The following is a 16905-nucleotide window of genomic DNA, read 5'->3' as shown; positions in this document are numbered from 1 at the left end:
GAGTCGTAAGTATGTATAGACTCTCTAGACCAATGTTGTACTGAGTGTTGTTTTATTGTTGTTATGTCAATATATAAAAAGTTCAAGAAACATATTTTTTTTAAATTTAATCAAGCTTTCTACCAGATCAGGTGAATAATAACGGGATGACTGAATTTCCATGACTAGGTCAAAAAGTAATTACCGAAAGCCGATGTTCCACTCAAAGCCTTCTCTAAACTCTTGTGTGACTTATTTTACAACTTTTGATTCATATGCTTCATCATTAGCTTACATGCCATTCAGGAATCCATTTTTGGACCACAGACTATATATAAAAATGGACGGTGCATCTCCACTTCCTCCCACTAATGACGCTCAATCAGCGTCAATCATGAGGTTTTCACTCCATTTTCCTTACATCAAATATCTAATCGTAAACACTTGAACAGAGATCAGTGTGTCTTTGGTTTGGACTGTAGCTGGGGCTCAATGCAGTCTAGGCTCTAGGTCCTGGGCCTAACTGAAGGACGAAGTATGAACCACTCAAACTCAATGCTGGTTACCGGCCGTTTGGATTTGAATGTGCGACTTTGTGTTTGGTATGTTGTGTTTGGTGTATGGCTTCGGCTTTACATATCATTTCATCTCCAGTGGCCAGTTCCATTATCCTCCTCTGTTTTCCTCTTCCAGCCAGTCAGGTGAGGTCATTCCTCTTTGGTCAAGGTGATCAGCTCCTTGAGGGAAATGCCTGCTCCCCTGTCAGGTTTGAGCTCTTAAAGCCGACCAGGCATGTCTCTAATTAGACCGAGTGCCGGTCCCGTTCCTCCAAACCTCCTCTCCACTCTCGTCTTCAGTCCAGAACTAATCACAACCATCAGCACCACTCCCCTCATGCCCGCCGAGCACGGTATCAACTACATGAGCAAATGGAAATGTATGCAAAGACCAGCTCAAAGTTGAGCTCAAGAGTCAGACAGGGGCAACTACTTTTGAATCCTGCACCTTATCCAAAAGTGCAGCCTTTAATGGCGGGGAAACTGAGACTGGAGGATGTTTGGGAGGTCTGTGATATGTGAGGGCCGTAAATGATGACACCACAACACACCACAGTAAGATCTCTGTGATGTGGCGGCCTGTTTGTGGTTTGGTGTATATGGGAGTGAAGGATGCTCAAAGCTTCATGAAATCCCCACCCACGGAGCCACAACACTGGAGCGCCTTTTATGTGGTGTTGTATATGTTTATGAACTCATAACAGAGACAAATGAGCAGCTCGATCATCAGTACTACTGGGAGGGTACAGAAACCACAGACTGGTACACTGGGAGAGAAGAACTTCTGGCCTAAAAGCAACACTTTTCATTGTGTGTCCATGCGTTTGTTGTTCTAAATGTGGATAGAACTGGGAATGAGTTGGCGTCAAGAAGGAGACATGAGGGGTTTTACAGGGGACTCTCATGACTGGGGTTATTCTTTGGAGAAGAAGGCGCCAGCCCCCCCGCAGGATAAGCGATGGAGATAATGGATGGATGGATTTCTGGAGAGTTTAACTTCATCTTAACCAAATGAGGGGAAAACAGTCAGCAGCAACTTCTCAAGTTTGATAATTTGCCGTTTCTCTCTGTTTCAAATGAAACTAAATCCAACATCTTTGGGTTTTGGATGTTTGGGAGGCAGTAAACAAGACACGTTAATCCATCACCATTGGATTGACAAATCGATTCATCACATAGTCTTCGGAACACATTTTTCACTTGTGGCCTGTTTTATGAAGACAACTTGGACAATGTATACTGTGTCCCACTGCCATTGTAAGATGTTGTTTCTCAGCTGGTGTTACAGTATTCTTTGTTGTGTTGCTTGTTGTAGATTAGAGGCTGAAAATGGAGACATACCTTTATGGTTTAACGTGTTTTAAAGTCCATGATTATGTTACATGTGCTTCAACACTACTTTCTTTGAAACTAAACTAAAAACATATTTTTTTAGCTGTGCTTGTTTGGTTGACACTTTTTAATTATTTATCGTAAATTAATTTTATTAAAATGTTTTATTTTATTATTATAATCTATATTATTATTAATTTCCTATCAAAGTTCTTATTACATTTGATGTTTTATTACAACTTATTTTAATAGTTTTTCTTTTTAGTTTTAACACAATCCTCCTATTATTTTATGTCTTACTATTTTTTTCACATGGTTTTGTGGCTGCAATCTCTGTGGTACCTCAAAATCTGTGCAGCACATTGCGCGTCCGTCTGGAATGAAATGTGCCATAAAGAGTTGCTTGCGTAAATTGTCTTTTAAACCATCAATAAAATAAAAAAATCAATCAGTTCATAAATACAATAGTTTTCAAGTTAAAACTAATGCAAATAATCTTTAGTTGCATCTCTATATATTAGGATGAGACAGTAAAATAATAAATTGCTACACTGTACAGTTGTATTAAGCTAAATAAAGATCAAGTAAGAATAAGAATAAAAGTGTACAGGGGACTGGGTTTCTGATAGATTATTGAGATGGAGACTTGCATTAGATGAGGCCAGCTGGCAGCAACTGGGACCATTGAACTCATCACAGCTGTACGGAACCTACAGGATCCAGAGCGCACCAGCTCCGTCAATGCTGCCATTGTCTCTGCACTGACGTCACAACACCAAATATGCTTCATTACCTTCTATATCTTGAGACAGTGGCGCTGTGTTGCTAAGCACAGTGCCTCCCTCCTGCCACTCTATACCTGTGAGCTGAGAGGTGGTGAAATGCTGAAGGGCAGGGAGCAGACCGGTTAAAGCAGCTTCAGTCGCTGAGTGGATCAGAGATGAGCGAGAGGAGATAGCGCCCACACCTCTGCTCGTGAGGAGGATTTAAAAAAGGTCAGGATTTTAACGGCTCCTCTTTATCTCTCTACATGATAAAAGCGCTGTTACCAGTTCACTTGGCCTTGTCTTTCTTCCCTCTGCTCATGATTGCATGACCTGTCGGGCTGTGAAGAGCCTGTCTGTTTGTGGGTCACGCGTTCAGCGCAGCAGTCCACTTAGTCCGGCACTGGGTGAAGGGAAAAGGCCTCATCTTTATTGGGGACAGAAGAACACTTCAGCTGCCAGGGCCTGGGTGTGTGTGTGTGTGTGTCTATTTCAGGCTTTAAAGTTGTTGCTTTAAAGCTACAACTGGCACACCTCATTTCTCTCAGACTGCAAGAAAAATTGTTTTCGATGCTCTCCCCGGGGGAAGTTTGGGGAAATGATAAATAAATCAGTAAGCAGAAGAGGCATTTCCAGTCCAGGAGCCAGAAACATAAAGCTTAACTCAGATTCAAGGTTAAGCATGTATGAAACTAGAAAAAAAGAGAAAGAAAAAGGTTCAGCGAAAGAATATGCATCTGTGTTTCTTGTCGTTCAGGTCCATTTATTTCAGATTTAACAGACTAAACACCAGAAGGTACAGGTCAGGAAATGGAGCGTAAAGCATTAAACCAAATGTGGCTCCTTATGTATAGGCTCAATAGCACAGAAATAAAACGCAACTTATGATAGATACAATTTACAATCTTATAAATACGTACGTCTGACTGAACGTGGCTTTGCTGGAAAAACATGAACCTTAGAGACGCAGGGAGTTATAATTATAATCCTTGTGACCCAATCATTTTTATTCCGCAGTCTGAAATGCTTCTGCAGCTCTGTGTGTGCCCTATATGTGGTTTGCATGGAACATTTCAAAATAATGTCATAATAATATTATCATAACTATTAGTATATATTCCAATTTAAAAACCTGAGCCCTTCTACGATGTATAATTTGGGGATTTTTCATAATCCTGTTGCACATACCAGCACATGCTTATATAAGAGCAAGGCAGTACAAAGGAGAGGCAGACAGGAGGAGGAGAAGAAGGAGAAGAAGAAGAAGAAAACTTTCCTCCATTGTTTGGTTTAGTTAATTTTAGGTTATGTCGGGATTTTCAGTGGTGTTGGTTGTTAATTAATGACTATTATGACAGTTCCCCTGAGAGGAGCAGCGTGGGCTCAAAAGGCCTGGACGCTCCCATGTCTAATCTCATCTGGGGCCCTCTGCCCAGTTCGCCTTAACTTCATCTGCTTCCAATTTGAGCTCAGCATTTGTGCATGAATATCGGCTGCTGCAGCCTTTTCTGCACGCTGGCTGAAGCACGCCTCCCTGCAGCCCACCTCCCTCCCTGCATGTATGCATGCATTTTCTGTGTCTTTGCAAATCTCGTCTCATGAATGCATAAATTCAGCGGGTGTGTGAATGCCGCTTCATCAAATTAGTTTTTTTGTGAATGAGCTGGAGCAAGAGAGACTCGCATTTTTAACATCTGCCAAGCAAACACAGGGGAAACCAGAAAAGCTGCTGAGAGAAAAGAGGTGGGTTGAATGTAAAGGTGACTGTGATGTGTGCGGCTCCGTCTAAGAGGAGTGGGAGTGGAGGTCACCTGCTCTGGTTCAGCCCCATCCTCTCTGACCTCAGGCTGGGGTCCCTCCACTCACAGCTGAAGCTGTGCTGCCATTAAAGCAGCTAATCACAGTGAACAGCTGCATCCTTCACTGTACAAATCCTCAACACCTCTCTCTCCCACCCACACGTTCATTCTAGCAGTCAGACAGACACATGCACCGACGTCCGTGCACTCCCACTCTTCCTTCGCTAATAGCAAGCTGCAGCCGACTGATGTTTAAAGCGTGGGGTTTAGCGTGTAGGCCTGTGATAAGCTGCGCTGAGCTGTGAAAACACAGATTACATTTCTGCGGCTTATTACAGACAGCGCTCCTCTGCCTCCCAGCCATACCGTAATTGCAGCCCAAAAAACCGCAGCCTCCGCTTGGCTGCGAGATATGGTTTGATGGGGACCCCCCGCGGCAGAGTTTTGACAGCCGTGCTAATTCAAGTCCACGTCCCCCCCCACATGTTTTGCTGCAGGGCAGCCCCCCTCCTGTGATAAGCCCCAGCCGTATTTTCTTTTAAGTGCCTTCCTCCGTAAATAAAATCAGGGCTGTGATGTCAACTGTCAACTAGTGTCATCTTCATACGTTTAAGACGCCGTCAAAATTAGAAGATAGAAGGCGAGGGTCCAAAATGCAAATGAATGTTAAAGATTTCCAAGACTGCTGAGTGTGCAATCACATTTCACTGCGGTACTATATGTGGAGTCTAATGCAGCCTGTATGGGACAGCTCTAATGTAATAATCCTATATTTAAATGTTACATTCGATATTCTCATGTCGAAGAATTACCTCCAAATGATAAGTAATTTTGATATTTGTGTTTAATGTAACGTAAGTTGGGATATCCCATCTGAAAACAAGCATTTACTTACTTGGAAATGCTAAAGCCAACCAAGCATACATTAAATCCCTTATTCTGGCAGCCAATGAAAGTGCCTACATCTGCAAATACTTAGTCCTTTTTTTCTTCTCAGGCTCAATCAGAGATAAAGCCCATTGTGTTCCAGGTCCAGAAGAAGGACAATATCTCCCATACCTCATAGAAAACAATTAGGACTCAGTAATTACACCATTGGCCTGGAATTCCTGCCAAAAATGAGAGTGAATGTGAAAGGTGCCTGTCTGATGCAGTGTTATCTTACTCTGCTTCTCGAATGGAGAACGTTTGTTTATCAGCCTGGGTGTGATGTCATGTTTTGCTTTTGAAGCCTTAAATTTGAACACGAGAGGCCAAAAAAATCCTCACAGGAGTGCGACTGGATGACAGAACGGCCTGATCTCTTCCCATAAAGTTCTCTCATTTATATCTGCTGCTTTGTGTCTGGAAACGCACGATTCCAACTTTTAAACAAAGACACGTTATCTTAGGTTTAGACTGGGCCTGTTGATTTACAGATGTTGACCTGTCGGCTGGCAGGCGGAGGGGTGAGGACAGAGGGACACAAGAGAAAACAACTCTCTCATCTCCATTTAAAACGTAAGCGCACCAATAAACATGCTCTGGGTTTATTACGCACTTCCTTTCCCTCCCTTGCACCTTAACGCAGCCTCAGCCCCAGAGTCCTACTGGAAATGGATGTTATTGAGATCTGCTGTAAAGCACAGCGGCCTTGGGACTCAGACATGGCCAGGGGCTTATGGGGTGGCCTGGTGAGAGAACCGTGGAAGTTAAAGTGGAGCAGCATAAGTAAATGAACGGATCATACACATTTTCCACAGTCTGAGCAGAGGAAAAAGGAAATGGGGAGAACAAAGGTATATGACCAACACTGGAAGCCTTAAAGGACGTATGTATCTGGCTCCGGCTTTTATGAGATTTATGAGATTAAAAGCAATACTTTATTAATGTCAGATCTAGACAGTAGATTTCAAACGGTGCAGGAGGATGAGAGACGCTTTTATATAACAGAGATGCTTCATTTTCCATGCCTTTGTAATAAAGCCATACTCAAGGTCAAACAAGTGCTTAGAGCCGTCTGAAAATCTGCAAAGAAATGTGTAGAGATTTACAGATGGAGCCACACACAGGTATTAAGACCCTGGATTTAAAACTTGCACCCACTGAACCGTGAACGCAGCTTTAACTTCACTTTGCAACACCACAGCAACAGATTTATGCACAATCCTGTTTCCAACTTTGCCCGTGTGGCAAGATTTTATTTCTCCTTAGAGCGCTGAATGAGGCCGACAGCAGCGGGATATCAGGTTCTGCGCTGGCAAGAGGTTCGCCTCACGCGGCAGGCACAGAACAAAGCGCCGGTGGCCCTGGATAGCATCCATGGTGCCGGAGAGTAAAGGCCCCCGTGAATGGGACCTGTCACTTCCACTCAGCGCAGCCTGTGATCTGAGCCACCCGTAACGACGCTCCGATAAGTGGCTAATCCAGCATCCCTGCCCGTCAGCCCCCCAATGCCATGACAACCGGAGGGGAATCTCCTCCAGCAACAACTTAATTGGATAATTCCCTCCCATGTTTGACTGTGTGTTCCTCTTTCTTTGTTAAGCAAAGTCTGGTTTGTGCTCGACTGTGAATGAGTTTCTTGACTTTGAGCGAGAGGAAGGTCTAAGACACCCACCATATTCACGCAGTCCTGATGTGTGAGTTGTTCTCAGCTCACCGAGGAGGGAGAGCATTAAAGAGAGAAACGGCCTCTGCTTTCAGCACCACAGAAAGTTGACCACTCGTAACTACTGTAAACATTTATTTTCCTTTGTGTCGCAAAGCCCGGTGATTTATGTTACACCCAGTCACGTCCTGGGTCCCGGCATAAACAGACGCTCCACCCTTCTCCCCAGACTGCTGAGACCCGGGGGCCAGTGCCAGGGGAAGTCATTACACACTTTGTGCGTGTGTGCGTGTATGTGCGTGTGTGCGGTGGGCAGCTACTGTAGTTGAAAAATGAAAACAACAGTCGGTACGAGCAGGGGATGAGAGCCGGGTTGCAGCTGGACCATAAAACTCCAAACCAACCACACAAAAGAATCAACCCTCGCACTGACTCTTAGAAGGAGCACATTAAAACTGATTAATAAAGTGAAGGGAAACTGACTCAACCGAAGACGCTGAGGGATCTTGTTTCTTAACTTCATTTTAAAGACAGAGGCAGCCTTATGTAAACCTAATGGGAATCACTCCTGTTTATAAGTATTACTTGTACACGTGCATTGGAAGGCCCAGCGGCAGGCTATACGACGGCAACGCAAAAGAGAGCGATGCAGATGGTGGTAAATGAATAAACTGAAAGATGTAAAGAGTGATCAAATGAGGTAATGGAAAGACAGGAAGTGGAGGGAGGACAGAAGACTGAACCATTTTGAGGTAACTTCTTCCTCGGAACCATTTCTTGGTCATAGATTACAATGTTAGCCCCCTGTGAGAGTCCAGCGTGTGTGTAAATCCATGAAAACCCGGCTTCTCTCCGGACTTACCTTCTTCACAGGCAGCGCCGCTGAATCCTAGACAGCATTTCCACTCCAGAGACGTCACTGTGCGGTACACAACTTTGTAGGAAGGTCTGACAACGGTCCTGTAGCTGCAAAAAGAGACACAAACTCTCAGGTTAGCTGTCGGATGATGATGCGGGTGGTTTTTCTGACTCACTCGCCCTTAAATTTGGTCTAAACAATATGACTCGACTGTGGCATGAACTGGAGTCACTTCAGCTGCTTTCAGACATGCACTGAGTTCCGGATAACCTCCTGATATTATCCGCAAAGGTGCTGTATGTGAGAACGTGACTGCCCGACGCCGAGGGATCCTCCTAAGTTTTTTCCTGCCAGCCCCCAAGTGAAATTTGGATATTGTCTGAGTCAGTCCATGTGAGAATGCAGCAGAAGATTATAGGGAGAATTCATAAAGAGCGGAGGATTCAACGTGAGCAAGTGGGACTGTAGCAGAATACAAATAGCTTGGTAGAAAAAAGGTATTTGCTATCAGCTACTAAATACTTTTACAAGTGGACATATTCGTCTTGTATTACATCTCGTGTATTACAACAAAGATTTGGGGAATAAAGGCTGAGGATTTCTACGGCTGAATTAAAAGGGAATGTTCTGCCTCAACGCTCTGGAGATTTCCTGATAGTGTTAACACGTTCATTATTTCCAGAGTTCATGTCTGAAAACGCAGATACAGTGAAGCTAAGAGAACACATTTTAAGTCACAGAAGAAAGAAAAATTGTTTTAGAACATCGGTTTGGTTTTTAATCTCCTCTCTGGTTAAAGTTTTTTACAGGTGCAAAATATAAAAACCCAAAAGGTTGTAATCGCACATAATGTTTTAGGTGTTTTAAAGTTGTTTCCCCCTCGTTTGATTGTTCACATCTCGGTGGTATGTCAAGGCATTAGTGGTACATTCCGTTGGCCTCCTCACCTCCCTCCTGTACATCCCTGTGGCCAGCGGCATGTCTGGTAGACTCGCTGGAGAGTTGTCCCGTTCTGCACCTGGCACGTCACTGTCTTGGTGACCGTATGAGGACACCAGTTCCTGACGGGAGAAATAAAGGGAGAGGAAGTCAGAAACCCGGAGTTGAGAATAAAACAACAGCAGCAGCATCAATTTGTTATTCTTAGACACAGAGGGAATAAAAGCCCATTTTCAAAGTAAATAATTCAAGGAAGAGCCGTGTATATTTTATAAACACCTTCAGAGAAGTGCACTCACACTACAGCACTCTCATAAAAGTAAATCATCCATGCAGTCACAGTCAATGCTCTGTTGTATCCTTGTGGGATCTGATTCTTCTCTCCCGTTTCCCCACCCTTTTGTTTTGAAACTTATTTATGGTGTTTACACAGTTTTTTATCAGCCGCGAGATTTGCAGGAGTGCATTGTGGGCAGTATTTACATTGCAGCGTCTCCTCTGTCAATAGACATCCGTTTGCACTTGGCTCACAGGGGAGGTAAAGTCTCGCTGGAGGGAGCACAGAGGAAGACGAGGTCTCGTAGGGGGATTAAAGCTTTTTATCACCGGTTAATGTTGGGTCATGAGTCCACTCGCTTTCCACAGAGGACCTGCGAGACATTATGAGGATTCACTGAGGCTGTTAAGAGCCTGACCTGCTTATTGAAAGGTCAGAGATCTGATAGTGAGGATATGAACACTTAGAGCAGGCAGAGTCTTGGGTGCTTTCTCCACATTTGGGAAACCATGAGGCTAAAAGCACCACAAATGAGTAAGGGAGGAGATGATCAAAGTTTAGCACGAGAGGCAGGTTTCATCTCATCCCTCTGAATGGCTTTAATGCATGGAAAACTAAATATACCCTGATTAGTATTAATCAGGGTATGTTGGAGGAGAAACAAGGAGAACCATTACTATAGGCTGCGTTTACACAATCAATAAGATGTATGGAAAGGGGGCTCTATGTCGAAAAGTACAAAGGGTGCTTGTTGTGGCTTGTAGCACACAACTGCACTTTGTGTGTTCCACTGCCAATGTGTGTGCAAGAGAGGGAGGGCTGTTTGTCAATATGTGAGACCATGTGTGTGTGTGTGTTAGTGTGTGTGTGAGCAGTTTACAATAAAGGAAAGTGCCAAAGGCGGAGGATGCCGAGCAGGCCAGAACCACCTCACATTAACAATCTGCACATGTTGCATTGGCCACACACACGCAAACCTGAAGCTCTGAGAAATGTCTGTGTATGACTGCACTTACTGTTACTTTTTGACGATTATCTCTGTCCCAGATAAGATACAGATAAATAAATAATGACCACCTGATTCTATCAGTGGCTTCAGAACTCCCTTCTTTGTTCTGCACCTTCGCCCTGAGTCCTGGGTTATTTGGGCCATTTTTTAAAATCTATTAATTTTGCTTTGTATTTCACAATGTAAAATGTTTACCGTGCCAATTTATTTCAGCACATTAGTGCTTCAATGTTTCACTTTAACATAATAAATCAACATATTCAACAAAAAACACAGGACCCATCACGTGATTTGATCACGCTGGCATACACAGCATGTATGAAATGTGTCTCAGACCATGATCGGGACAAAAGGACCAACAAAAAGAGTTGGTCTTGGTCGGAATCAAACTGAATCATTACTAGTTCGTTTGCAGTGAAAACACTTTTTAGGATGGTTCAGACCTTTCACTTGAAGTTGACAAAATATGTTTAGCCATTAAAGAATAAAAGGAGAAAAATAATGACAAGAAAAGTAAAAATTAGTTCCTGTAGAACATCTACAGGAACATCTACAGAGGATATGAACTATTGCTTTGTATTTGGTTAAATGAGCTAAGTAGAAAAACAGGCTTAAAAAGGCCCAAACTGAGAGAGTGAGAGGATCGATGTCAAGTGAAGGGAGAGGCAGCACACGAACATGATGATGACAGGACGTAAGGGTGTCATGCTAAGAGTTCACGAAATTGCAATGTGAAACCAAAACTGAGTGAACATGATGTAACAATAACATGAACCCTGGTTCAGTCATTGGTCCTTTCAGGTGTGAAAACAGCCTGAGACAATATATCCCACTAACAAGTCAAAGGAAATCTGCAGACACAGTTTGAATTACTCAAATATTTGTCTAGAAAAGTGAGCGTCCAATTAATCTGCCACACATGCTATCTAAATATATATATATGTATATTTATTCATCAGCCATAAGGCAACAAACACAGATTTAAAAGATCTGGTTTCTGTCCCTTGTCCAGAAAGACCTGCTCTGATCATTGGTGTTATTGGTTTGTAAAATTCAAACCCTGAAGGAGCTGTGGTCAGGTGGAGCTGGACACTGGGTACCAACTCTTCCCCACCACCCAGTAGACTAACATCGGAGGTTCCCAGGCTGAGAGGACGTTTCACCTGAGAACAGCTAAGACAGTCACCAGGGGGCACGAGGAGGGAAGTGAGTTGAGTTTTATTGTCTCCCCCTCTCTCTTTGCATTTTACTTATGCAATTACCAAAGAGGAAATGCCAACCACCGCCGCTGCCGCTACTGCTGCAGTGAATAAAAGAACAAAAGCAGCTGGCATTACAGACTTCACCGTTTCCCAGATGGCTTTGCAACCAATGCCTGCATTACCTACATGACTTGCTAAAGCTGAGTCAAGATAATTACAAGGCAGCTAAAACAACACTTTCTTTCACTGCAAAGAGGTCGGAGATGACGATGTATTCCTGGTATAACCTGCGGGCACAAGTCACACCATTATCACCTCTGGGATGTAAAAGGCTGAATATTAAATATCCGTCTTATTACAGTGCCCTGAAGCAACATTTCCACTCATATTGTTCCTGAGAACTGCTTCACAATGGACTATTGAGTATTGAAATGATAATAAAGCAACGCAGGTGCATGGTGCGCCCAGTCTTTAACTGTCAAATGTTTCCTAGTCAACACCTTCTTCTTACTGCAGGCGCCCCTGTGTTATGAAGTGTGAAACCCAGCGGCACCGTGCTGTTTCACTGGCAAAGGCACCAACGCGGGCCCTCTGGGAGTATCAGGTCTCTAAGCACACATGGCACACACTGAATTGCCGGGCCCAAGCTAAATAAATCTTCAACCATCTCTCAGAGTCACATATATCCACAGCCAACAGTTAAGACAGAAATCCACGATTTTAAAAGGGACGGAAAAATCACAGCTTTGGCCCATCTGTTCCTCGACGCCTCGGACGCCAAGACAGTAAAACGCTGGAGAGCAACAAAAAAACGTTGCTGAAGAGTAAATGATTGCAAATGCTGACAGAGAGCTTGTGAACTTGTCAAAAGGCGTATGTGGTGTATTCAGGCTACTGAGCATGCCCTCATCGTGCCCTGCTTTCTGTGCAGTCATTCATGATCAAACTACTGGGTTGGTGCACTTTCAGCAGACTGTGTGGGGAGGAAGGAGCTGGGAGTTGAGCCGTGTGAACTCACAAGAGGGCTGACGAGGGCAAAAAAAAAAAAAATGAAAATCTCAGTAACTCCCTTTCCTTCCACCCATCCATTCATGTTCCGTGGGAGGAGGGCCGGACAGTCAGAGAAATGTTTGAAATGCAGGATGGATATGAATCAAGAGGAATTTCTGTAGATCTCTGTCTGTTGGCAAAATACTTGGGGGGAACAAAGGACAAAAGAGATGTGGCACACGACCAGAGGAGAGGGGAGGAGAGGAGAGTAGAGGAGGAGGAGAGGAGAGGAGGAGGAGAGAAGAGGATAGGTCATTTTTTCGTAAAGGTCAGATAAGGGAGCTTCCCATGGGAAAGGGAAGTGAAAAGAAGGACAATTATGAAGCAGTGTTGGTCCCGCGGGGGAAAGAAGAGGCGTAAGATAAATGTGCTGCAACAACAAAAGACAAAGCGGGAAAAAAGAAAGAGAGTGTGAAATTAATGAAGAGGGAGGGATACGACATTCCTGGAGTCCTAATCTGCAGCTTTTAGGGAGAGCAGAATAAACCAGAGGAGCCTATGAGAGAGCAGCGTGGAATGAAGTGTGACAGAAAATGAAAAATATATCGGACAATAGCTATGATGGGTTTGCATTTGAAGAATTATGAAGTAAGACAATAGAGAAGATTAGTGCTGTCGGGATATGGAGCTAGGGTTCAACGCTGTGCTGTGTTGTGTTTTTCTTCAGCGGAGAGCAGTGAAGACCATGAAAGCACCTCGGTGAGGCCTTGAAGGTCAGGGCTAAGTGACTCTTCACAGCAGCCGCACAGGAGCAGGACAAAAACTCTCATTTGTCTTTGTCTGTTTGAGCTTTCAGGCCTGGACACCTGTGAGCTTTAAGTGCGTCACTGTGAGTAACGGGTACGTGCATCTTTAAGTGTATGAGGCAGTAAACACCTGCTCTGCTCATCATGAATGAGATTCTGCAAAACGTGTCACATGCAGAGTGTGAGTGAGACACTGGGGCAGGACTGAAACTGACGATTCAATTCTCGATTCATCATTTATTTAATGAAATTTGAGAAAAGAAAATCCTAAAATATCCATCACAATTTACCGAAACCAAAGATGAAGTTTTTAAATGTCTTGTTTCATCCAGCCAACAGTCTTAAACCTTAGAGAAACCTTTTACAATTAGAACGTCACTCAGTCGAGCGGGTATCTCCTTCAAGGCCCAACTAATTCAAAGCCGCAGCAAATTTCCCACACTTACAGATATTAGTTCCCTTAATGTGCTCTGGGAAACCTGTAAGATGTCGAAAAACATCCAATCTTAAAACTTTAAAAAAAGTGATAAAATAATTCCTGGATCCCTGACCCCTGACCCAGATCTGAGCCAAAATTGATTAGGTTCTTCCCTGATTCGTAGCACATCCTTTACCAAGTTTTGTGGAAATTCATTAGTTGTTTTTGTGTAATCCTGCTGATAAACAAACAAATCAATTTAATGAACAGTTTGGTGTATAAAATATCAGAAAATACACAAAGAAAAGAGTGCAAGGTGTTGTCTTATAAGGTCTTATTCCCTCATTCAATGTTTCCACCGCTGTCCATTTGTCTGTTTGTTTGTCAGCATAATAACTCAAAAACTAAGACTTGCAGGAAACTTGGTGGAAGTCCCTTTTAATATATATATATATATATATTGCTTTAATTTTAAACTCTTTCTTTAACATTGTGAGAGCATTGTAGGCATTTGTTTCAGGCATGTTTAGGATACTTAGAAAGAAGGTATATGAGCTCTACTGAGTGCCACTCTAGTTTTGTCCTGCCACTCTATGTAACCATCATGTAATCATATTGGAAATTTGTTTTGCTTTAACAGCGATTCCAATTAATCTATCAATGAAATAGTTGCAGGTTATTTTTGGTTTCTAATCAATTAATCGTTGCAGCTCCTCACTGGTGAATGGTCTTGCTGTGTACGAATAATCCCCAATGCTGGAAATCACCCATCTCTAATCATTTATCTGTACAACTGGGAGCTGCTCAAATCCTGCATGAACAAGTTACCTGAGCAAACATAAAGTGAAGTTGCCTAAGCAGTCAAATCCAAAGCCAGTTTTAAGCCAATCAGGACCCAGCCGAGTGGAATCGTTCATCTTCATTCCCATGCTTAGAGAAAATGTGGATATGGTTAAGATGGGTGAGGAATGAGGGCGGCCACAGGGCTCAGACTGTCTGTCAGACCATGACAAGTCCTCTGAGGGAGGATAAAGAAGCGGCCGAGACAAAAAGTAAAGAAGCAGCTACCTCAGTAACCCCTCAGCGTACTGAGCTCATATAGTCGTTAAGAACGCCAAGGGTGAACGAACACTTTATCAGCTCCTCCACAGAGCGAGCGCTACAGTCCAGAAATTACTCAGGAGCTGTTAATCCCCTTTGATTTGGGTAATCACTGTGTGAAGACACGCAGGTATGGAAGGGTGTTCACATTGAAGGTTTGTGTGACAGAATCCTTTCCCCCAGTTTGCTAAAATGAATATTTATTTCCTTTCAAGTGCCTGAGCCACAATGACAAGTTAAGTCTCTGTCATTGAATGTCAAGTCGTTAATGCCGATGAGAGCCTTCTGTTGTCTGAAGGCCCTCAGCCACCGGCTTTGTTGACGCACCATAAACTGCTGCTCTCACAGATCGGGCCACAAAGCAGGTGGGTCGAGGCTTCCAGCTCCTCTGGTGTCACCTCAAACCCACTGACCTCTCCGCCTCTGGACACGGCGGTTGACTCACAACCAACAGCAGCTTCTTCTCTTTCCCATCCATGCCATTCCTCCTCTGCCGCACACAAACAGCGGCGAGCCGACTGTAAACTCACCTCCCCTTCCCAAAACAAGCCCAGATGCAGCGGAGTCCCAGCTGCCTGTGTTTAGTAAACACGTTCCACAAACCTCTGGCCGGGAGTCACAGGGGGAGCTGGGGAGCTGAGTGGTTGAGGTGATGTTAGCCGGTGGAGCGAGGCTGCAGGGAGCGCTGAAAGCCACCTGGACACACCAAGGAGAGGGGGGCCTCCTTAGAGGGGTAGGGGGTCTCATGCAGGCTCCCGGACCAGGCTTACCCCCCCCCCCACACACACACACTCACTCACTCACTCATGGCCTGACAGCATAAATATTTGCACAAAGGTAAACCTCCTCTCATCACTAAGCACTGGCTGGTCTCCGAGCTAAACACTGGCCCTGTGCAGGAGGGAAGCAGAGCTGGGTGATGCTCTTGTCTGTGTTTAGTCTCACGATTGTCTCCTTCAACATACGTTTTTTCACGAGTCTGTCTGAACCCCTCTTTCATTCAGTGACCTTTCCTGTGCACTTTAGTAGAGGTGCATGAAAACCTCATTGACAAATTCAGGATGCCCCCTGGGATCCACACAGGTTCTCAGAGGAGCAGCAGATGTTGATGCTGCTGGGTTAAGAGATGGCAGAGGTGCTCTCGGGAGCCTCACAGAGAAACGTGGGTGAGCTGGGCAGACAATGGGAGTCAGCAGCGCCATGTGTGCTGCCAGCACAGGAAAAAGGAAACCAAGTGTCAGGAAGACAATAGGAGCTGCTAGATGGATGGAGATGGGAGTAACTCTGCAGAGTCATGCATTAAAGGACTGCTGGGTTCAAACACACACTGTTAGAACAGATATCAGCTAAACATGATGCCCTACTACTTACTTCAGGATACTCTCTGAGCCAAACCTGATCAACTTATATTTCATTTTATTCATATCATTTTATTTTATTTTTATTTATATGACGATGACTGGATGCTTTCTTTACCTTTTCTGGTAGACGGAGGTGTGGGAGGCTGCAGAGTAGGTCTTGTAAAGCCCCGTCTTCCAGGTCCCGTCCACGGCCGCGCTGAGCCAGAGCAGCAGCAACGTGCACAGCAAACTTTTCCTGCAAAGCGCAGACACGCTCTCCCGTTGGCTCGGTCCCATTCCCGTGGCATCCACGGCCAAACGGCCAGAAGAAAAAAAGTTTTTTCTATGACGAGCCCAACTTCCCCCGGTGAGAAAACAGACCGGTGAACGGATCCAGCTCTCGGGGGAATGTGTCAAACAGCACTGGGTCGGCAGGAGAAGACACGCATCCTATTCACCACGGAGGCAAACGCGCAGTTAAGTTGAAACACGAATTCTGGCACTAGTTCGTGCGTAAAAATTTGCTTTTGTTAAATTCTGAGTGCGCCAGAGGAAAATGCCACTACTGAAACCCCCGCCTCCCGTTTGCCTAACACAGATCTGCAGTTTGTAAAGCTTGCGCACAGTGAGTGAGTGTGCGTCCTCCTCTCCCTGCTCTGCCTGCCTCCGTCTCTGTGAGCGCGTAACGAGCCGGGCCTCTGCAGCAGCGGGCATGACACCACTTTTATAGTCTCCTCGGGTCCTTTGAAAAGCGCAGCCTGCTGGGTCTTCTCTCCTTTTTTCCAACCTCCCCAGTTTCCACCTCTCGCCGAGGACAATGCGCGCTTAAGGCGACGGCACGTTACGCACGGCATTTGTTCTAAACGAATTATGAGCTGCAGCTTCGCAGAGGTTCTTATGAAATCACTGGAGCTGAGCCCAGAGGAGCTGCTGCTTGTTTTTA

At 44.5% G+C, this 16905-nt stretch overlaps 1 protein-coding gene across 1 annotated transcript in view; it reads right to left on the bottom strand.

The window, feature by feature from the left end:
• emid1 (EMI domain containing 1) overlaps positions 1–16691 on the bottom strand; it is a 51716-nt gene extending 35025 nt beyond the window's left edge. The window contains exons 1-3 of the mRNA XM_053421724.1: positions 16099–16691; positions 8828–8941; positions 7884–7987 (exon numbers count right to left, since the gene is read on the bottom strand). Of these exons, the coding sequence (XP_053277699.1) occupies positions 7884–7987; positions 8828–8941; positions 16099–16259 (379 nt within the window). The 5' untranslated portion in view covers positions 16260–16691. The remainder of the gene's footprint in view (positions 1–7883; positions 7988–8827; positions 8942–16098) is intronic.
• Between the last annotated feature and the right edge of the window lie 214 nt (positions 16692–16905).

Source organism: Pleuronectes platessa, chromosome 4 (assembly GCF_947347685.1).
Source record: "Pleuronectes platessa chromosome 4, fPlePla1.1, whole genome shotgun sequence".
Lineage (NCBI taxonomy): Eukaryota > Metazoa > Chordata > Actinopteri > Pleuronectiformes > Pleuronectidae > Pleuronectes > Pleuronectes platessa.
This window is presented reverse-complemented; position numbering and strand designations above follow the sequence as displayed.